Source organism: Danio rerio, chromosome 3 (assembly GCF_052040795.2).
Source record: "Danio rerio strain M-AB ecotype USA chromosome 3, GRCz13ab, whole genome shotgun sequence".
Lineage (NCBI taxonomy): Eukaryota > Metazoa > Chordata > Actinopteri > Cypriniformes > Danionidae > Danio > Danio rerio.
Window position 1 is genome coordinate 37,442,159 of NC_141023.1, and position 24,427 is coordinate 37,466,585.

Below are 24,427 nucleotides of genomic sequence, written 5' to 3' on the forward strand. Positions count from 1 at the left end.
GATGGAAAGGATTCTCTATGATCTAACTCATTTTTTTTTTTCGCATTATGAACTGCTTCCTTCTAGTAGGTGATATAGAGTCCTTAAGTGTAGGTTGAACAGAAATCCTTGTATTTGTACCTGTTTCAGAGGGTTTATTTAACAAGAGTTTATCTTAATTAGCATTATAATAATTGTAACCACTGTAACCATTGTCCAGATTTTCACGTTACTGTAATTTTTCACAATAACTTTAGATTAGTATCACTTTTACAGGATTTAACAGTAAAAAATCACAGTAGTGCGTAGTATTCAGAATTTTATTGTGAAATTGATCAAATTAGCATGATTACAACAAATTACTGTTAAAAAGGGCTAAATTTATTTTTTATTTTTTTGCTTGTTAGTTATAAGATCAAACTTTTTATTTCATTCAACATTGACATTAACACTACTTAACTTTATGCTAGTATTGGCACTTTTTTGATATTTAGAATTAACAATGTTATCGCAGCCCCCAAAATAAACAATAACTTGAAAGAAAATCATCCTGTTTTGAAACGACATGAATGTCATAGTAATTGTTAATTTTTGGGTGCATTGCACCTTTATTTAATTTTATAAGGTTAACATGGAACTATGAATTTGTTTTTTAATCAACATAACTTTGTGCTTAGCCAAAAACGTAATAAACAATAACAAAAGCAATTGATTCATTAAACCAAACTCTGTTAAACACCCAAAATGATTTCAAAGTCAGGGTAAAAGTCAGAACGACTAGCCAGGGAAAGCCTGCTTCACAGTAAAATATTGTTAATTGTACAAGATTAAAGTGTGAAATCACAGTAATGGACTTCACTATCTACTATGAAGTTACAACATATGAGTGTAATTTCACAGTAATTTAATGTAACAATCACAGTAAATTACAGTTAACTACCTCACAGTCATTTGTTGTGAATTTACATAGCTACATAGTAATGCAATTATTAGCCAGTAATTTACTGTCAATTTAAGGTCAAATTTTTACTATGTACTGTATTTTGTATTGTTTTTGTTTGTTTTTTTGGCATGTCTGCAACAATATGGTGATGGCCATAATAAATTTCCTGTCAAGGGTTAGGGTTACAATAAAGTTTACTACTACTACTACTAAAATATTACGGTTACATGTTTTTTAGTATTAAAATGTATTTTTGTTCAACAGAAGTCAAACAGTTTTGTAATGAGTAAATGACCGAATTTTCCGTTTTAGGTGAGCTATCGCTTTAAAATGGTATACTTTATTAATAACTGCACTTTGTGTAATAAAAGTCATAATTTTTACTTCAGCCTTCAAAAGTGGATAAAAGATTGATTAAACAAGCTGTACACAGGAACACATTTGCATAGTCTACTTGCATTGTGGTTTGATTGATCAAAATCCCTCTTTATACCAGGTAGTTAAAACAAGGTATTAGCTAGCATTAGATGGGCTGAAAGAACATGTCTGTACAGATCAATGTTAATTTCACACTGAAATTAACCAGTAATCTGATGTGTTATTTTTTTTTTTTTGGCAAGCCTTCCTTGTGAATTTAAATCATCCATTAAGGCTACAGTTTGCCAGCTGGATTCCTTCTTGAAGGACACAAATGGCGTAATTAGTCATTTCTGATGCACTGGTGGAGTGGCTGGTTTGTTCATGCTGTTTAAAAGCTTTTCCATGACTTACCGTAAGATGTCTTGAGTGCTTGACATTATTTGATAATTTCATTGATTATAATTGGAAGCTCTTGCCTGTTGCTTTTGTCTTTCACCAGCCTCTTTTGATTTACATTTTTACCTGTCTCGATTAATCTTCATATTTTATCAATTGCTCTGTACGATCGTGGTCTCGCTGTCTCAACAGCATGTCGCTCTGCATGCTATTGATTTCTAGATTAGGTGTATTCACCGTGAATCATTATAAAGTCATGAAGGTGCAATTACTTATTCAGTCGTCCCCGGCAAACCTTGTGTCTAATTAATTGATTAAATATTAAATTTCCTGTCCTTTCTGCATAACTTATGACTTGAAGTAAAGCAGGTTTAAAGCCATATGCTGGGACCATTGCCCTTTCGCAGGGAGTCATGACTGTATATGTATGTAGTACAGAACTGTGCAAAAGAAATGATGGGAAATATGTACACAAAATTTAAAAAGAACACTTTAATATGACCTCGACTTTTTTTGGGAGAGACTTTGGGAGAGAATTTTTCATGAACAATGCACTAATATTGCTCCTTTTCAGCACTTTACAGAGTTCTTTACATTTAGGCTGTCAAATCTTTCGTTTTTTTTTTTCCAGACAGTCTCACAGTGTCTCTATAAGATTCTGGTCTGGACTTTGTGGAGGCCATTTTATGACTGATGGCAAAGTTTTTATTCATGTTAATATTTTTTAAATATTTTTAATTAACATGAATTTTTTAGTAACGTTTAACATTAACATTTTTATTAACAGTTTTTAACCCAAATATTGTTTCACTAGATTCAATGCAGTTTGTGTGGGATCATTGTCGTGCTAGTGGAAACATTACCAATGAAGTGCTTTTTAGGAATGGCTTATTTCACAGGTGTCAAACTCCGTTCCAAAAGGGGCGCAGCTTTGCACAGTTCAGTTCCAACCCTAATTAAACACACCTGATCAAGCTAATCGAGTCCTTCAGGCTTGTTTAAAACTTAAATGTAAGTGTGTTGGAGCAGGGTTAGAACTAAACTGTGCAGGGCTTCGGCCCTCCAGGAATTGAGTTAAGACACCCCTGACTTATTAGATTAAAACTAATTCAGACAATACTAAAAAAAGCACTGGCAGAAACGTGGCCGCAAACCAGGACAGAGCCTCCATCATTTTTTCACAGAAGGCTGCAAGCACATTCTTCCACCTCTCTCCAACTGTCTTTCACATGTCTTATACAATTAGTCCCAAATATTCTAAATGCAACTTTTTGTTTCCTAATAAAGAGAATGAGAAATATTAATATTGGGTCATTATATTATCATTAAACCAACAAATGTAATGGTGGCTTTTGTACAGTGCTGATATAAACTGATAAGTGTAAGTTTATTTATTTTTCACAACAAAGCACAGTATATTAATTAACATTCACCAATAACGTAAATGTACCCAATTTAGCCCAAAGACTAGTTTTCATTAGTAGTTCCTTTGCCAGATCGTAAAGGACGTTACCAATATAAAAAAAAATTCAAACTAAAAACAATACTCAAAAAAAAACAGCAAAAAGCCTAGTGTTCACAATGCTGAATAATAATAAGTCATTAAAATTATACTTAAAAGATTCACATTGTCTAACAGATTGGGGTATATTAAATTCCACTGATGTGATGCTTTAAAAGAAAAACAAGCTTGACTCAAAAGACGTTTTTCTAAGTGGAATAATACATTCAGCTCAAGCGGCACCCCGAGTCACTCTCTTTTGTACAGATTTAAACTGAAAACAATTCAGATAGAAGGGGGGGAGCTAAACTATGCATAATCTTGTAAGCTACACAAACTTAATTATGTTTTCCAAACTAAGCAGGTTATGAGTTTTTAAAATAGCAGTGATGAAAACTAAGCTGTTTTTTTATCTAAAAGGCGGAATCTGCAGTGTTTTTTTGCTATTTCTGTGCAGAATTTTGTACAATTGTGTGGGGGTTATGTATCTGATGTTGGTGGGTATGGTCAATAGTATGAATTAATTGAAATTAAAAACAAAATAAATATAAATTTACACAAGAAATAATAGACTCCATGATGGGCTAAAAATCTGAAAATGTCTGCCTGTGTAGATTCCGTGTGGGCCGACTTATTAGGCAGAAAAGTATGACCACATGCCTGAAACACTGTTGGTCCTTCACCGACTGCCAAAATATCTTTATAGTTCTGAGCTGCCCTGGATGGAAATTGTTGGTTCAGCAAATTTCAGAGATGCTTAAATGGATTGACATTGAGAATTTGGAAGCCGGGGCATCACCTTCTCTTCAACACATTCTTCAGATCATTCCTGATTAATGTGTGCAGCAGGGTGTATTATTCTGCTGAAAGAAGCCACTTCCACTAAGGAACACCATTGACATGAAAGGGTGTATCTAATCAACAGATACTTAAAATGCATGTCACAAATTTACATCTGCAGCAAAATTTGCCAGGCCACAGAGTTTACCACAAAAGCTCTCCACTGATTTGTCTTTCTACCACAAAGCATCCTGGTGCCATTACCTCCCCAGGTGAGTGAGGCGCATGCACATGGTAATGTATAGGGGCTTTTGGATTGAGTGCTTAAAGTAACGATTCAGCAGGCCAATCCCCAAAACACAAAATTTACCCATGGTACATTTTCAGGCTTGCATTTGCATCATTACTAGGAATTCTGAAGCAACATAAGCTGGCCAACATCATCATCAAATCCAGGATTTAACAAAATCTACATCATCTATATCATTGCGTATCATTGAGAACTAAGACACAAAGTCATAGACAAAGGCAATTGGAGGATCCAGCTAACATTAGCTTTCTGTAAGTATGTTTTGTAATGCATCAAAAAAACTGAATGGTGTTTGGTAGGCTAACACAAAAACAATGCACACTACAATCACACACCCAACTCTGAAGTAAAATCTTCTGACGTGCAAGCACTTCCTCCAACGGTTTAAAGAACATCAGTCCTTCAAGTGATCTTCATCTGCTTCACGGCTTAACTTTTCAACAGTTACATTCCTTCCAAAACAATTATTAAAATTTAGTTTCACTTGTGTCACAGACAGTAAACCTTCTGGTGACGGACAGCCTTCATTGCCCTTATACACTGATGAGCCTAGGGGGGCCTAACATAGGTGAACTGAATAAGCCACCCCTGATTCATAAAGGGACTAAGCCGAATAGAAATTGAATGAACGAATGATTGGACCCCTCGATTCAACCTAGGAGAGAAGAGAGCGTTATACTGTAGGGTTATTAATGGGAAGCGAGGAAATAGAGGGAGGCAGGGTGGGTTCAAGAGAATGAAAACAGTGCCAGAGGGCTGGTCTGCCTTAAATCAATTTTAGAGAGTAGGTGATTGGTTGAGGAAAAGTGGGGCATCCTGCTGCAGAACCTTTGTTAACAAGTTAATCCATTTCAAGTGACCCTGTTCAGTTGTATGGTGCTATGAAAAGGGATAGGATTGAACAAGATGATTAGACCATACCTGTCATTGGACATTGGGATGTGAAAATAAGAGATATGCCCACCCCCCAGCCCATTAGAAAATTCCCTAAATTACAAAATATGTACATTTGGAGCTGTTTCATTATAAATAACAGTTAAATGGTCAGTAATGTGTTTTAAAATTATTATTAATATGCATTAGCAGCAAATACATTAGCAAACAGTTCACTTTATTAAAATTAATAGCTATTACAAATAAAATAAAATCCCACCAAGATCGAAATCTTTATATGTTATTATTATTAATTATGTGTGTATGTCTGTTAAAACACGCACCGAAAAGCCAGACTTTCTCTCCGCTTCAAATCGCATGTAAAGAATCAGTTTGGAAAACAGCATCTGTTTAGCACTATGGAGCACGTCAGCTGACAGTCATGCACAATTATATGACTGTTTTGAGGATTGTAAAGGATGGGCGACAGTACCTGTAATCAAAAGGAAAGGGAATGGCGCCATTTTTAATATTTATTTGTAAGTGTTTCCATTACTAAACAAAGCAAAAGCACAGAACAGAACAGACTCACGTTTAAGAGCAAAGGGCGACCCCTGGTGGTTCGGCGATATGGGTTGCATATAGGGAGGCTCGGCTGTTCAGAGAAAGACTGAAAATAGGGGAGAAAAACGGGAAAATACCTTCATGGGATAATAGCAGAATAGAACTGTAAAATACGGGAGAATCCCAGAAAAAAACAGGAGGGTTGACAGGTATGGATTAGGCATCATTGGTCCATGTTTTAAATTTCTGTCCAAAGAGGTCATGTTTTGATCTTCAATTGGTCTCTTGCAGTCAAGTGAGGCAATTTCGCAGGTCAGTTCACCAAGCTTGGACCTTCCAATGCAACGAACTGCGAAACATGTCGCACGAGCTTGCGTTTCTGGTCTGATGCATTCGCGTGCGTATGAATAAAAGTCTATTGAGAAAAGTGCAGTGTGACTGCAGCTTAAGAGGGAAAAAAGCATGTGGGTTTATATATTGTCTGATTAGTTTCAGGCCTCATTCTTGCCTTTAAATTAATCTGGGATGAATCAGACATGTGCATCGGCCATGTAAATGGACAGATCAGATAATCCACTGTCGAAAAGAGTTGTGTGTTATTAAAGAAGTGATGGTGGGCAACTCAGGTGCAAACCAAATCCAATTACATGACTCTTATAAAGACAAAATGAACGATGAAGGATTTCTAGATTTTGTACAGTTGTTTAGTAATGAATATGAACACATACTTTAGCATCTACAGCAATACAAGGTTTAACAGCTGCACAATTATTTCTTCTATCACACTAATAATTACTATTGTTAATCTGCTTCCGAAAGATCTGCATGTTCCATCAAACACCTTGGAGTCTTTAAATAGCTAAACACCGCATTAGCAGCTTTTGATTTGAACTCTGAAATCCTCACAGGCATTTTCATGCGTTAATAAACCTGTTCTCGAGTTTGACACCGCTTCAGTGTTGAGCTCGACAACAAAGACGGGATCTGATATAATCTGTCAGCGTGTCACAGATGTCTCTTGTTACTCTGAGAAAAAATGTGTGAGTTTTATCCGTGGCCCAGAGGAGGAGTAATCCATGTTTAAACTTTGCTCATTACTGCAGCTGAAGGGACACGGGGACCTTGCCTTATTCGCTTCATTAAGTCATTAACAGTCTGGAAGCCCTACAGCTGTCAGCAATATCACTGGCCTCCGAAGAGATATTGGTGTGAGACGAGCTGTGAATGGCATATGTGAGTGATGGAGGATGGGGACTGGCAGTAAATATAATATGGCAGCTTTTTCATTTGGACTTTTCCCATGTTAAAAGCCTCTAAATACGCATAATAAGTATTTTCTTTTATAAAATGAGAGAATTGTTTACTTATCTACAGCAGTCTTGGCTCGTCTAAGCGTCTGTCAGATGAATCATCACTGTAATCTCTTCTAGATGACATTCTTTTTGTGTTTATGTGCTGTAGGATTTGTTTCCGTCACTAGGGGGCGACATGCGCACTAATGATCAGCCTGACTGAGAAGAGAGCGTGTTTACCGAGTCGTTACCGGGCCTAATGTGCTTCCACAAGGTGTTTAGCTCCAGTCAATAACGACATAACTACTGTTCCATCCCTTTTCTTTAGGTCTTAGTAATTTACCTCGAGTAATTAACAGATACTCTGAACGGAAGCCAGATTTAATCAGCATCGGGCCTTCTGTCAGGTTGATGAGCTGTTCATTGTTACACATAGAGACACTTGACGGATAAATCATTCACTTCTTCAGAATTGACTAGAAGACCTTCACCACCTGAGCCTCCATCTTGCATCTGTGAATGCGGCAGGTCTATAAAAATTTCCAGTGTTTATTTCCACTTGCTGTGTTGTAAATCAATGAAGCCTAGTTAATCTGCTGGCAGATCATTAGTCTAAATAGACAAGTTTGTTCTCGCTATTTATTTTTTAAGGTAACTTTAGGCTATCGTGATGGATTTACTGACATCGTGTGATGTGAGGGATCTGACCCTGCCTTCTGTCTGCTTGCTTTTGTTGTACACCCCACCAGGTATGCAAAATACTACAACTATGGAAAAAAAAACTCCTGAAAGATTCTGGTTTATCTGGATTTACTAAGTCCGATATGGCCATACATCTTAGCTAATATATTTCAACATACATGTAGGTGTACATAAAATTCCAAAGGTTGAAAAATAAATGTTTTTTTGCAGTTTTTTTTTTTTTTTTGCAATATTTTGAAAGTTGCATATGTGGCATATTTTAGGCAATTTTAAAATCTAAACATGAACATCTATGCCACGGATGCTCAAAGTTTGGTTCTGCAGGGCCGGTGTTCTGCAGATTTGAGCTCCAACTAGCCTCAACACACATGTGCGTATGTTTCTAGAAAGCCTAGTAAGCGCTTGATTAGCTAGCCCAGGTGTGTCTTAATTGGGTTTGGAATAAACTTCTCAGGACACTGGCCCTCCAAAACCGAGTTTGCGCCCCTGGTCTATGCAATGTATGTAATGTATTGCCATATCAGATTTCTATGGCCGGGTTTGAGTAACATGTGTGCCAAGATGTGATAACTAAAATCTTAGGTATATATATATATATATATATATATATATATATATATATATATATATATAGAGAGAGAGAGAGAGAGAGAGAGAACAATTCCATGCTAATGTCAACCTTGCCATAAAAAAAAATAGGTTTTCACCAAAATACGGAAGTTTTTTGTGTAATCAAGTATTTTACAGTACTTTAGAAATACTTAAAAATGTCTCTGTCATTGTTTTCAAACTTTTACATTTGATTTACCAAAGTCTCACCAGTGGCAATTTCATATCTGTCACATCCATAACGAAGAGATGTCATCCATAAAGATAGTTTTTCCTCATAAATTTGAAAATATTAAATTAAGTAAAACCAATTATTTTGTTTTATTGAGAAAACTTTTATCCTTATTATTATGATTGTTTCTTTTGGGTTGTGCCGTGTGTTGTCTACTGTAAACCCACAGCTTTTTTTTTGTCACATCCATAATGCATGCTTATTTTCCTCATTTAAAGTAAAAAACATGTTTACAGATTGATATTTTTCTGGTCCTTTTACTTTGTGGTCAGTTGTTCTGGAAAATATAAACAAAAGTTTCAATATAATGTTTACAAATACTTTCTATGCAAATTTATGTTTTATATATATATATATATATATATATATATATATATATATATATATATATATATATAATTTATTATTTATTTGTTTATACAATTTCTGTCTGGTTCTTGAATCTGATTAGCTCATACAGCCTTCTCATCCGTCTGTATTACTCCACGCACATGGAGTGACAGCAGATCAATAAATGATAAATATTGTTGGACTACATGATAAACCTAACCTGATCTATTTTTAATCTATTTTTAATCTACTTTTTGCAACTATGCAGTTTATTTATAAGGCTAGTGTCTATTTTAAATATTTATAATTTCGGATATACAGCGCATCATCATCCATCAGCCTGTTATTGGGCAGAGCAAAAGACGGTTGATGTTGTCCATCCACAAGATGGTGACAGAGACCGCATAATAAGCTCTTAGATGACAAAAGATTGGTGTATTTTCAAACTATAGCTAATCAAATCATTTTAAAATCGGTGAGTGACGCTCTAAGTCGATCTCTCTGTTTTTTTTATATTGCAGTGCTGTATAGTAATTGTAGTGTATTGAGTGTGAGACTCGTATGTATGTATTTTGTCTTGGCCACTCTTTGTATAACCCTGAGTTTTTTGGTTATTTGATATTTGTCTGCACAGTTGGCAATCTCGCATGTGAAATGCTCGTGTTTACGGGGAGCGCATCAAGTATAAAATTCTTCACTGTACTCAGCTGTGCGAGCGCACTCAGTGGAGGATCGCGATACAGACTCGCACTCACACAGCTCGTAAGCTTGCGGGGAGAACTAAACAGGTTGTATTTGCCAAGTGGACAGCAACAATGCCCGTTGCAACAAACTCAAGTTGTTTTCTTGTATAAGCGGAAACGCAAGTAATCTGGCCAAGTGAAAGTATCTTTCAAAAGTGCATTAACCGCAATACAAAGTTTTGACTGTAACTACATCATCCACATTATGTCAGCAGTCAATCACCTAAATTAGTATAATAGTAATATTAGTATTATTAGTTGAATAAACGCACACATTCGATTACAATGAAAACCGAATTTTTTCTACAGTAGCCTAAATAAATCTTAAACATTAAAAATGCTTTTACATCAGCTGTATTTACAAATATAGCCTATGAATATCCTAACAATAAACTATGCTTATTAAGAAATAAAAAAACATGTATTTTTGCATTGCAAGATGCACCAAAACACAGTTAACTCCCAAAACACTGTTAACTCATTTATGTGAATGCGTTAATGAAAAATTTTAAACATTATCTCATTTAACTGCATTTTGCAACTCGAAGAGGGTGTTTTCAACTGCAAGCAGCACAATAAACCAAGAAAGATCCAGAGTCATTTTCCTTCAAACCATTGAACATTCTTTTACGGGAAAAATAAATATTTATTTGTTTTACATTTATTGGCTACATTAAAAACGTAATAATAAAATAAATTGTTGTTAATTCTGTTTTAATTCGTTGTTGTTGTTTTTTTTTTAAGTACTACAAAAAGTACCGATAAGAAAATCATTAAAGTACCGAACCGATAAGTGGTATCGATAAACGTAGTTAAAACTTTAACGATACCCATCCCTAGTAAAATAGCAATGGTTTCTGCTGTTCTGACGTCATCTGCCGATGAGAATGGCAGAAGTACGTACTATGCCGTACGTACTTATGCCGTCAAACTGTTGCACACCTCCACTGCTACTTGTGTGACATTGCTCATATATATATATATATATATATATATATATATATATATGTATATATATATATATATATATATATATATATATATATATATATATATATATATATATATAAAGAGAGAAATGTCATTAGTAGTTTATAGACAAAGTAGTTTATTAGTACATTTATTTTTAGAAATTTAATTTTTTTGCTAAAGTTAGAATGGAAAAGCAATTGAATCCACACTGTTATTAAAAACTATAATTATGTCAGTCATATTAAAAACAGCACTGCCAATTAAATTGAATTTTCTGAGGGGAAATGAATATTGTTAAAGTTCAACACATCAGGGCTTCTCTGGCACCTTTTGCTGTGTAATGGGCTGTTCACACAGGAAGAATTGCTGTTTAAAAACCACTAGATGGAGAGAAACAGAATGGAGCAGGACAGTGGTCTCAAGGCACATGTTTTAAAGTTAAATTAGTTTAAATAATGTCATTTCTTTTGTGGTGAAAGATGTTTAAAATCAGTGGGATGCAACAGAGCGGCCAAGGATACATTCAATTTAATTGAATTTTAATATGTGCCATTTATCAGCCATAACATAGAAATAATTGGCTTCTCAGTAGCCAGATTCAGTGCATCCTATTATATTCAAAAATCGTTTCAATTAAGTCTGTATAGGGTTAAGGATAATTGGCACATTATTTAGTCAACGTAATGGAATTTCTTATACATGAATTCACCATTTTTGGTGACTATGGCAGTTTGCAGTGCATCATCAGCACATTGTCATTCTTTGAAGTCCACATTAAAATGGCACTTCTGAGCATTTTTAAGTATGAGCATTTGTTTTTAATATTGCATAAAAAATATGCTCAATGGAAACGCCAAGATGTGCACAGATATTTGAAATGGGAATAAACACATGTGAGCAATGGAGTAGGATAAACGTATTATTCTATAACAAAAGATTTGTGTTGCATGGTAGCACAGTGGGTAGCACTGTCAACTCACAGCAGGAAAGTCGCTGGTTTGAGCCTCGGCTGGGTCAGTTGGCATTTCTGTGTGGAGTTTGGATGTTCTCCCCCATGTTCGCATGGGTTTCCTCCTGGTGCTCTGGTTTCCCTCACAGTCTAAAGACATGTGATTTAGGTGAATCTGGTAAGCTAAATTGTCTGTACTGTATGTTTGTGAGTGAGAGTGCATTGGTGTTTCCAGGTGATGGGTTGCAGCTGGAAGGGCATCCGCTGTGTAAAACATATATGCTGGATAAGTTGGAGGTTCATTCCGCTATGGTGACCCCAAACAAATAAAAGGACTAAGCCAAAAAGAAAATGAACGAATGAACAAAAAATTGGCATAAACTACAATAGAAACACATTTACTGATTACAATTCAGCATGTGCATCAAAAAAGCCATGTGATTTTGTTAAGCAGATTGTGATATAACAAAAATGTAACGGCATTAATTGGGAAAACATCAAACAGACCATATTATAAAATATCTAAAATACTGTTTTTGTTCATTCTAGAATTCCTAAGCAAATGTCCTTTATCAAAATGGTTCAGTGTTATTACCTTCCAGAACTATCTTGAGCAGCTGTTCTCTCAATGTTTTCTCACACTTCCAAATACTGCGCGTTCATTGCATTTCGTCTTCATCATCTGAGTTGCAAGTAATGAGAAAAAATGCCCACAGTGGCTTCTCTCATCACAGAAAATTGGCTACAGTTTATTTGAAAATAAAAGGAAATGACAATGTTGTTCTTTTTCACTCATTGAATTGAAACAAACATTTGCAAATGTTTTACGATATTCGCTTGGTCTGTAAGTCTAATTTGCATGTTTGGATGGAAACATAGCTAGTATTGTCAAGTCCGCTTGGTGGATTGATGAAGAAAAGACAAGATTAAAGAAAAAAGAATATTTTTAAATAAAATATGGTTTTGCTGGGTGATATAAAAAATTGCATGAAAGATTACTCAAATTTGGACCTAGCCATTTTTCTTTGCCAAACTAGCCAAAATTGCAGCTGAATTGAAAAGTGTACATTTTATTACACAGGTGAAGTAGTGATGGGAGTAAAATAATGAAGTAACCCAAACAGCAATAGATGATTTATTGAGGGTGTCATTTGGTTGAACTCATTCATACATTTGGTTGAACTCATTCATACATTTGGTTGAACTCAATTATATATATATATATATATATATATATATATATATATATATATATATATATATATATATGAGCAAAATATACGACTACAGCTTCTTATTAATTCAAAACATTCATTCATTGTTGTTGTTGTTTTTAATAGTGGGTTATAATCTAACCAAAACGCAGTCAAAGGTAAGTGAATTATAACAGCGCAAACTTTTCTGTTACCATCGTAGGCCTGTGCACTATTTGTTTAACCCTTTAAGGTGATGTACTGACTGACTTATTGACAGGTGCGTGAGGCCAGCAAACGCAGCGTAGCTTTCAGTTAAGATAAACACTGTTTCCATAATTATACTTTATAGATAAAGGTCTGTAATTCTGCATACAAAGACTTTAGCGTTATCCTGCTAGAGTTTATTGGCGTTTCACTTTCCTCCAGGACGCATTAATACCGATCTGTAGGTTGGAGACATTCATAAATATTCCTAATAACTCTAATAAATGTTGGAGACATACTCACTACATAAACGCACTAAATCGCACTTCAGCAGTGTTTATTTGAGAGTGCACAAGAAGATCTGCGCTTGAGCAGCGTGAATGAGGGCGTGAATGAAGTTTTGTGCACGAGCAGAGAAAATTGTTGTTGCAAGCAGATTGGCATACTCGTAGTAACGTTACATAAATGCGATCCCGACGTGTAATACTGCGCTCACCACATTTCTCCATTTGTCATTGAAATTACGGCATAGGTATTTGGTAGATTTGGTAGACCTGCCGCCACAGCTGGAAAAAATCCTAGAGAAAACACTGAGTCCCTTTATTAATCAGGGGTCGCCACAGCGGAAAGAACCAACAACTTATCCAGCATATGTTTTATGTAGCGGATGCACTTTTACCACAACCCAACACTGGGGAAACACCCATACACTTGCATTCACACTCATACACTACAGCCAATTTATCTTATTTAATTCACCCATAGCGCATGTCTTTGGACTGTGGGGGAAACCGGAGCACCTGGAGGAAACACACGCCAACATGGGGAGAACATGCAAACTCTACACAGAAATAGCAACTGACCCAACCATTGCTCGAATCAGCAACCTTCTTGGTGTGAGGCGATCGTGCTACCCATTGTGACACCCATTTGGTTGAACTGACAATATTCATTCCAAAGTTTGATGTAAGATTTTAAGATAAGAGCCAGATTAACCATTTAAACATTGATAATATGGAAAGTAATGTTACTTGAGCACCTGCCATGTTCAAAGTCGTAATTACTGTAATTTGAGAGAACAACTGGTAATGTTTTTATTCATCACTGTTCTCTTCAGAATTATAGATTCCTGTGACGGCATTTAAATGGTTCTGCGGTGGTCAGTTGGTACAGTGATCAAGTTTTTTTAAGTTTGCAAGTTGTAATTGCAAGTTTTACAATAACATAAAGTCTCTTAACAAGTTGGAATATGGTAATTGTGACATGGCCTGAAAGTGCTTGTATTTTAAGAAGGATCACATGACAGTGAAGACGTCTATATTTTTTTTTTAGTTTAGCAGTACTAATATCAAGTTGTTGTTTTTTTTTAAGTTACATTCAACATTTATTTGCATGAGCGAACAAGATGCCTTAGGCAGTGTGTATGTTCTGTCAGGTCATGACATCATGTGTATCTTACAGTATTTGTCCTTTACTCTTCCAAGCAGCTTTAGCTGAGCTCGTGTCATTACAGTCTGCCAGAGCTTCAGTATAGAGTTCCAACCTCGTCTATTGATCTGTGTGCCAAACATTCTCCATGTTTAGAATCAGAGCTGTGTGTGTGTGTGTGTGTTCTGTACTCTCATTTTGCGTAAATGTATTTGCAGAGGTTCATAAATTACCTCTTTGCTCGTTCCCCTTCTCTGTTCCTCACATCTGCGCACCCAGGGCCGAAACGGATGAGAAAATCAGGGAACTGGAATGAGGGAATGAATGTGTTCGGGAGAGAGACTGATGAGGGAGAGGGAGAATGAAATGGGTGTCAAGGGCAATGAAATAGAGAGAAACATTTTCTCCATCTCACCTAAAAAAACATCAAAACACAAAGACGTTTATGGTCCCGTTGTGAAGGATAAAGCAAACACCTTTCTTTTGCGTCTGCTTGATCTGGGGAGCTTTATGGGAGAGGCGAAGGGAGCTCAAGTTCTTTACGTTCTGCTGTCTCAATGCAGTTTGGAGTCTCCGGTCAGATGAGTTGTGAAAAACGTGCCATAGATGATGTCATTTCTCAGTACAAGACTGTCAGAAGGAGAGATGAAAGAAATAAATGCGAAAAATATTGTACGATGATCTTCTACACTGGCGCTCGGAGATGGAGCAATGACATATTTTTATATATAAATATATCAAATCTTTCACCAGCTGCTCTCATCCATTTAAATTTTATTTTTATCCCCTTCTGGCAAATCCTTACTTTCCTCCAAATTCAGCTCCCCCTGTCATCTTATTTTTCATCTCACAGTCCCTGCGCTCTCTCCCCCCCCCTCTCTTTTGTCCTGTCTGTTTGCATTACGACACACACTTGTAGCATCTCTCTCTCTCTTCATCCCTGTTTTTATCTCTCAGTTTTTGCTTGTCTATTTCTTCATGGTTTATTGCTTTTCTCAGTCTCGTCTCCCTCCCTTAAATGTTGTGCAGATGCAAGCATTAAACTTAAAGATGCCTCACACAGTTTCTATTACACATCTTCAATGTGGTGATGATAGTCGCCCGCCGGGCACCAAATACAGTATCTGTCTGTCTGCTCTCCCCCTCGTTTCTCACTCCGTGTGATCCCCTCCTCTCTCCCCCTTTCCCATTTGATTCTTCCCAGTTTTTCCGTACCTCCTTTTCCCCACAATCTGCTTTTTGTATCCATCCATCACTCTCTAAGCGGAGAGGAGTGGAGTATGAACGCACGCGGGAGGAGAGGAGAGAAAAGCGAGCGAGCGCGCGCGAGGAAAGACAGCACAGCATCTCGTGAAGAGCAAGAGCGAACGAGTCTCTCTCTCTCTCTCTCTCTCTCTCTCTCTCTCTCTCTCTCTCTTCTTACCTCAGTGTGCGTTTTACATGTGAAAGTGTGCGTGTAGCTCACATCTGTACCGGCTCGGCTGTCTTTCGTGTGGATACAGCGGGAAGAAGAGCGGGAAGCGCTAAGCGCAGGATGGTTTGACTGGACTAGCGAGGGAGACGCGCGACTGGTGGAAGATCGCGCTCACGCACTCCGTGGACTCTGGATCAACGACAACATCTTCTCCGGCCCTCTCTGACCCGCCTCCCTCTGCCTCTCTCTGTCTCTCTCTCTCTCTCTCTCTCTCTCTCTCTCTCTCTCTCTCTCTCTCTCTCTCTCTCTCTCACGCACACACTCATGCACGGCTGGATGTTGTGTCGTTAGGCTGCACGTGAGGTGCTTAGAATTGCCATTGGATGTCCAGTGACCGTGTGTTTATTTGTGTGCACGTGCATGACTTTGTTTTGATTGTGTGGTTGGGGTTGTTTTTAGGCTGTGTCATATTTTGAATTCAGATATTTTGGCAGAATTGTAAGTAGTGCAGTAAAGTCAAACTGTTGGAAACCTTTGCTTCAAAACTAGTGGGAGAAAGTTGGAAAGGGATGTTGGAAAGAGGAAGCAGAGGAGGGAGATTGTGTAGAGAGGGAGGATCCTGGCATTTGGAGGGGCTGAAGTGATGGAGTGGGTGGAGAGACAGACGGAGGGAAACCCTTGGGCAGCATCTTCCACTTCATTGCCACCCTCTCACACTGCTTAACTGGAGCAAGATCTGTTCTTTCCTTCACCCAGTGCTATGTGATGTGTGTGTGTGTGTGTGAGAGATCTCTGGTCCAGCCTGATATTTATTTATAGAGGCAGCTCAGACTGCTAGTGTTCAATGGACCTTGTCTTTCTCCCTCTGTATGTGTGTCGCTCTCTGATTGGACAAGAAACAGTTTGGCAGTGGTTTTAGGGGAGTTTGTACCTTGATTTGTCTCGGTTTAAACATGCCATGAGTACATATGTTGACTTTTTCTTTTCCTCTCTTATTGTTCACAATCTCATTTCTTCATTCTTTGCTTTCTAACTTTAACTCTCTGACATTTTTTTTTACTTCTCATCTTTTATTCTTCTTGTATTTTTCATGTGTAATCATGTTTTCGTTTTTCCATCATATTGTTTCTCTTTCTGTCTTCTTTTCTTACCTATGTTGTCCACTCATTACTCAATTTTAATTCCTTTTTCTTTTCATTGTTTGTTATTCCTTCCTTACATGTGTTCCTTCCTTCCTTCCTTCCTTCCTTCTGTACCTCTCTTTCTTAATTTTTTTACACGTTAGGTCCCCTCTTTCATCTGTCCTTCAATTTCCCTTTTCTGTCTATCTCTCTTTTAGTTACATTTGTCTTGTTTTCTTTCATCCACCTGTCTTTTCTTCATTCTTTCCTTTCCAATATTTCCTTTCTCCATTTTGTCTTTTCTTCCTTCCTTAAACACCTTCCTTCCTCCCTTCCTTTTATCCCTTATTTTTTTCTGAATGCCTTTCCTTTCTTCTTTTATTCCCATTATCTTTCCATATTCCTTCCTTCCTTTTTTTCTCTTTTCTTAACTTTCTTTTTTTTTACTCTAAATTTCTTTCACTCTCCTTCCTTCCTTGATTGCTTTTGGAACTGTCTTTTTTCTTTTGTGTCTTTTTTTCCATTACTTTACATCCCCTCTTCTATGTTTTTCAATACATTCTTACTGTCTATGTCTCATTTTCTTAGCTTTGTCTTTCACTTCTTCCATCCATCTCTCTTTTCTTCATTCTCATATTTTTTTCTCTATTTTGTCATTCCTTCCTTATTTAAACCCAGTTTCTTTGCACCTTCCAGCATTCCTTCCTTCTAATGGAAAATAGATGCAGAAAGTTTACAGATTACATCCCCTCCTCCATCTTTCTTTCATTACCCCATTTACATCTATCTCTCCTTTCTTTTGCCTGTTTTTCTTCAATTCACCTGTATTGTCTTTCTCTTACACTTCCTTTCTCCGTTTTTTCATTTCTTCCTTCATTAAACCCGTTTTGCACCTTTATTTGTTCCTTTCCTTCCTTCCATCCCTTTATCCCATTTTCTGCATCCATTTCCTTTCTTGTTTTATTCCCATTTTCTTTCCCATTGTTCTTTCCATTTTTTCTCTTTTCTTAACTATATATTTTCCTTTCTTCTTTGACTTTTAATTTCCTTCCTTCCTCCCTTCTTTGATATATTCTGTACATTTTTGTCTTTTTTTCATTACTTTATATCTCCTCTTCCATTTTGTTCTTCATCACATCTTTTCTGTATATCTCTTACTTAATTTTGTCTTTCTCTTATTCCATCCATCTCTTTTTTTCTTTCTTCATTTTGTCCATTCTTCCTTATTTAAACCCAGTTTCTTTGCACCTTCCTTCATTCTTTCCTTCTGCATCTGTCTTCCATTAGTTTACAGATTACATCTCCTCTTCCATCTTTTCTTTATTACTCTCTTTCTGTCATCTCTTCTTTACTTTTGTCTTTCTTTTCTATTATCCACCTGTCTTTTCTCCATTCTCTCATATTTTCTTTCTCCATTTTGTCCTTCCTCCTTTCCCCCTTATCTTTTTTCCTGCCTTCCTTTTCTTCTTTTATTCCTATTATCTTTCATTATTCCTTTCTCTTTTATTTTCTTTATTATTATTATTATTATTATTATTATTATTTACTTCTGTTACTTTTCTTTTTTCCTTCCTTTCCTATCTTTCTTTTTCATTCTGTTTTTCTGTTGTTGTGTCTTTGGTCAGTAGGGTTCTAGTTACATAAATCCTCTGTCTCTCTCTCTCACTGGTGTCTACATTCAGTTTTATGCTTTTTCATAAAGCCTTACAGTGTCACAGTGCCTCTTTATGTTTGTGTCAAACCCGCTGCTTCAAGAAAGACTCTGTATTTCATGATATATTATTGATGTGCCTGTGAAACTCTAATGAAGTGAAATGCAGCCAGAATCAGATGCCTGAAAGTTCCTGGGCTTAAGCTGACAATCACTGTGTGCTGATCTGCCCGCAGGTGTGTACATGAACGATGGACCTGAAGGAGGCCTGTGGAAGCGAGGCTAGTCGTGAAACTGAAAGCGGGGGCATGGGGAGTCTTGGAGGCCACTCATCTTGGCAGTCTTTTGCCCACCGAAGCACCCTTCACGGTCTGCGCTTCATCTTCCCCTACTCTTCCTCATCATCATCTTCCTCCTCTTATCGCTCCACTTCGCGCCGTCTGCTCTGGAGTGCAGCCTTGTTGGCCAGCTTAGTCCTACTGGTCCTGGAGAGCACCGAACGGCTGGCCTATTTCCTCTCCTATCCGCACGTCACCAGCGTGGACGCAGTGGTTTCTGGCAGTCTGGTTTTCCCTGCTGTCACCGTCTGTAATCTGAATGCCTACCGTTTCACGCGTCTCACACAGAATGACCTCTACCACGCAGGGGAACTGTTGGCCTTGCTGGATGTGCACCTGCAGATCCCTGAGCCACACCTGGCTGAGCCCCATGTGCTGGCCTTTCTCACAGAGAAATCCAACTTCACTAACTACCGACCCAAGCCCTTCAGCATGCGGGAGTTCACAGAACGAGTGGGACACGACCTGAAGGAGATGATGCTCTACTGTCGTTTCCAGGGCCAGGAGTGCAGCCACCAGGACTTCAAAACGGTGAGTGTCTGCAAAGTATTTCTTCTACAAGTCTTGATAGATTTAGAAGAAGTGTGTTTAGCAGCTGTGAAATAAAGCAGTGGTCCTCAACCTTTTTATCACCGTAGACCGGTCGACTTTTGACAATTTTACTGCGGACTAGAAGAGTAGGGGGGGACTGCAGCTCTGATACAAGTTTTTTTATGGGAAATTTACATAGCACTGCAGTGTTTGGGTGTTCTGTGTTTTTCTGAGATACTTAGTCTACCGAAATGTGTATATTCCATAAAAGCTAAACCTGATTGGTCAATTCTTGTCACGTGACTCGCGGTGCACTCGCCGAGTTCATTCCCTGTGTGCGTCTGGAACATGTGCGAACTCTAGAAAATGCGTTATATGTGAAGGCCCCTAAAAGGCTCCCATCATTTACGATCTCCATCAGTTGATCTTCTTGATCTTCCATGCTGGATTCAACTGATTTGTTGACTAATGGGTTGCGGATCCATTCCTTGGAAGTTTGCGGGTCGTTCACTGGGCCTTTTCTTCTTAGCAAAGAAACTTTTCTAAAAACGTCTGTTTCTCACTCATCTTACTAGCTTGTAGGTTATTTTTTTGGTGCTCAAGTGACCGTGATGTAACCGAGAGAATACAGTCATTTTTCAAAATAAAAGACTTTTCAAAGTGAAAGATCATTTAAACTCAGATAATAAATAAAACGGAAATAAATCATGATGTCTTGTGCGGCCTGGTTCCAATTGATCCATGGACCGGCACCGGTCCGCGGCCTAGGGGTTGAGGACCACTGAACTAAAGCATTATGAGATCAGTGTTGTTAGCTCTAAAGATTATCCTTGTTGTTGGGCTGTTTTATACAGTGGGTTTATAAAGACATGGCATTGGTATTGATTTTTGCAGATGGTGCAATTCTAGATGCTAAGCTGTGGTTTGAAAAGTTTTGCAACTCCTTTAAGCTATTCTCTGACTCTATGGCTGATAAAGTTATGTTGCCTCAAGGTGAAGCTGCTTTAACCTTGACTTGATTCTGTTCTTGCAATGCTTAAGCAATATGATGGGCCTAATCGATGATATGTTTTCAGGATTTAGTGCATCTCCTTTCAGGTTTGAGAAGCGATTCTGCTTTAGTATCTCTGGAATATCACACAAATTTCTCCAAAATTTGATGTTGGTTTTGAGTTTGAGACATGGTGGCTCTGTCTCGGAACCTACGCCGACTGTGCACGCCTACATAAATCAGATCCTAACTGAAACAGAATATCATAAGCCACTAATCTGAGACCTACTTTACAAGCATCCACTCAAGCATGCAGTGTGAATGGTGGTCCTCATGTGAACCCCACAAGACACGCTGACTCTCGCATCTCATTCTGATGTTTACATATAGCCTGCTAATGACTCTGGAATAAGGCAAGCCTTTTATGTAGATGTTACCAGCATTTCCTTCAGTGTTGCTGCCACATTGCTTTTTGAAATGCATTTCATCTGCAAAAGATGCAAACAAAACTGCTTCCAAGTACCTTTTGAAGCATTATTATTGAAGCAGCCTTGGTGTCAGCAGCACCAGAAATAAATAGTTGTGAGACAGAACCTTTTGCTTTCACACATCGGAAACGGGAATTGACTATTTGTTGCTCTTAATATTTCAGAAACACTGGGACGAATGTTCTCTGACTGGTTAAAGTGGGTTTAGTGGAGTGGAGATGTAAATGCTGGCTGCAGCTGTGTGTGAAGAATGTGTTTTTCTCGGTACTGAGGGCTGAGATGATGAGGGTTGATAGCTGGTGTGATACTCCATTGGAGTGCTGCTATTCTCCTCAGGGGTTGAGGTCTGTTTATCCCCCCCTGAGTCACTACACGTGTGCTCTCAGTGCTTCGAACCGCACACAAGCACATTATAAACAAACCCCGCACACACACGGTTTGCTTTGTGATGTCTTTTTTGTTTTCATTGATGATGGGCTGTGTGAGTCACTGTTTGCAGTGGATAATATGCGTAATGACATTCTTGCTTTTGTATCTCATGGTTAAATAAGGATATTATAGTTAACTACAGTCAAGGATACCAATAAAATGTACTTACCTAGATTGGAGCTTTTTAAAAAGGGGCTGTATGTGAGACTTTTCATGTATTAACCGCTTTTTTGTGTCAGCGTGTGAACAGCTTGCAGTGAAAGCAACCTTTCTGACTTCCTAGGTTGTCTATGAAAGCCTGTAGATTGATTTTTTTTTTATGTGGAGCACTTGGAATGTATTTGTTGAGAAAATCTAAAGGATATGATGTTTGCTCATGTTCCTTTTTTCTGTTACTCTTAAAACCAAGTTCATAAAATGCTCGGGATAATTCAGAAGGAGTTATTCTGGACTGTCAAGGTGTCATGCAATAGAAAAGCAGGATGTCCACGGGGTATTAAAAATTGATAAATTAATTTAGAGAAATTTAAGACCCTTAAAAAGTATTAAAAAGTCCTAAATGCTATTTTACAAGGTATTAAATTCGGTATCAGTATGCTAAAGTTTACCTCAATTTGACCTTTGAACATTGGGATGTTGTGTAGTTTATAAAATCAAAATAAAATCCTGCTAGATTTGGCATCATGCTGCTTTGTTTACTGCCGTAACCAGGGAAACACTGTTATTCCTGCTGCTGTAATGGCGCCACCTGCTGGATTAACATTTTAATTCAGTAATATACAGTTTTAGTTTAGTGTTCGTTTCTTGCAATCAGTATTTAGTGAATATAATGCAAGTTAAATGTCGGCAATGTTACTGATTGAAACCTGAAGTGGTGATGAGGTCTTAAAAAAATGTATGCAAGGAGTCTTAAAGTTATTAAATCACGGTAATGAATTTCAATCTCTGATTTCTGTATACCCTGAAAATAGATTTGTTGGAACTATAGCCTAACATAGTTGAATAATATATATTTTTAATTATTCTTTATAATCGGGTTATGACGAGTACACTGTAATCTGAATTATTTATTTTGTCTTTATCGACAAAGTATGCTAGGGCTGAGCGATAGGGCAAAAATGCAGTGTCAATAATTATTTTTAGATATGAATTTCAGTATAAGCTGTTAATGCTTCTAGATTTAAAAGAGTACCCAAAAAATGACGGAAGCCACAAATTAGAGGGTCCATCAAATGGCATAAGATAATTTTCGGCCAAAAAATTTTAAGTGGCAGAAAATTTGGTGCATTTCTAATATCAAAACACTTTTAGATTACTATTGTCAAACATTTCTACTATGTGATTGGCTCTTTGATCAATATAAAGTAAAAAAGTCCAGAGCTTATCATTGTTATTGACAAATTTTATCACAATTTGATATAATGTCATTTATCGGCCCAGCATTAAAGTATACCATTCAGGGTATAAAGGCAGAATGATGCCGCGTTTCCTTATTGCAAGCAAACTAATATTGAGACTGTGGCTGATGTGAAAGGCATAGTTACTACAAGGTATCTGGTAACAAACATGAAAAGTTAATAATAATAAACAACATCTTTATGAGATTTATGAGATCAGGTTATGCAATGCTTAAAATACATAAATATAGTCCAAGAAATTGTAATTTATCAAAATGTGTAAGAAAGGGAAATCATGCTTCAAAAGTTTACTTTCTGAACATCTGAGAGTAAATGTTATTTTTTTGATAATTGAATAAAATATATCAGCTCTTTGACCCATGCATCAGAAGAGAAATTTTAAATGTCTCGCCAGCAGCGTGGTAAAAGCCATTACCCTACATAAGCTATTCCTTCTTTAAGCTCAATATTTTCAGGACTAATTCCAAAGATGGCTGATAGGTATTCAGGTTCAATTGGAAAAGCCATACATATCTCTAAAAGATTTTAGAAACCCCACTGTTTAGCTGGACCAAAGCATGTCGCCAGTTATGGTGTTACTGTAAACATCCTTTAAGGGCTGAACTGATGTGTGATCTATCTTAGACAAAGTGAGCATCTTTTTCTTATATTACATAAGAGACAGGTTTTGCAATGAGTAGCAGATGCAAATACATACAAAAACTCCTTTGAGGTTGAAAAATTAAGATATTTTGATCTAATAGGACACAATAATTTTGCATAAGTATTCTGGACATGGATCCTGTAAGTTGTAGGCAACTTATTATGAAACATTGTTCATGTAACCTAAAATAAAAGGTAAAAAATGGTAAAATGCCAATCAGGTGAAGTGGTACTCACTGCAGAGCCTCTTGGGCAGAGCTGAGCTCCAGCAAGGGGGAGCTTGAGCTCTAGCTCCTCCTTCCTTGCACTTCTTCTACAAGTGATGTCACTGGGGGTTGGGGTTGGGGTTGGGGGGGGGGGGGGGGGGGGTGGATGTATGTGTTAAAACAGCTTATATAAGAGGAGTTGTAGCTCAAGCTCCCTCTCATTGGAGCCCAAGTGGCTCTGTAGCAAGCAGTGTCTCAATCATGGACTTTTTGGACCCGGTTCCATGATACTTCCCCCACCCTCAGATTGGTTAATTAAAATAAACTGTCAATACAGACTAAATATGTTTTTAAATAGCATGATCGCCTCACAGCAAGAAGGTCGCTGGTTCGAGCCCTAGCTGGGTCAGTTGGCATTTTTGTGTGGAGTTTGCGTGTTCTCCCCATGTCTGCGTGGGTTTCCTCTAGGTGCTCCGGTTTCCCCCACAGTCCAAAGACATGTGCTATAGATGAATTAAATGAGCCTAATTGGCTGTAGTGTATGTGTGAATGTGAGAGCATATGGGTGTTTTCCAGTGTTGGGTTGTGGCTAGAAGGGGATCCTCTGTGTAAAACATATTCTGCATAAGTTCTGGATAATCATTCATTTATTTTCTTTGCGACTTAGTCCCTTTCATTCATTAATTGGTAACGCTTTACGGTTAAGTATTAGTTCATGTTAGTAAATCAATGCACTTACTACCATGAACAAACAATAAATAATACATTTAAAACAGTACTTATTCACGGTTGTTAATGTTATATAATGAAAATACAGTTGTATATGTTAGCTCAG

General features: G+C 37.4%; 1 protein-coding gene across 1 annotated transcript in view; it reads left to right on the forward strand.

Annotated features, from left to right (window-relative positions):
• Nucleotides 1-15,704: 15,704 nt before the first annotated feature.
• Nucleotides 15,705-24,427, forward strand: part of asic2 (acid sensing ion channel subunit 2) — a 666,602-nt gene continuing 657,879 nt past the window's right edge. The window contains 3 exon segments of the mRNA NM_214788.1: nt 15,705-16,018; nt 16,061-16,140; nt 18,786-19,418. Coding sequence (NP_999953.1) covers nt 18,801-19,418 — 618 coding nt within the window. The 5' untranslated portion in view covers nt 15,705-16,018; nt 16,061-16,140; nt 18,786-18,800.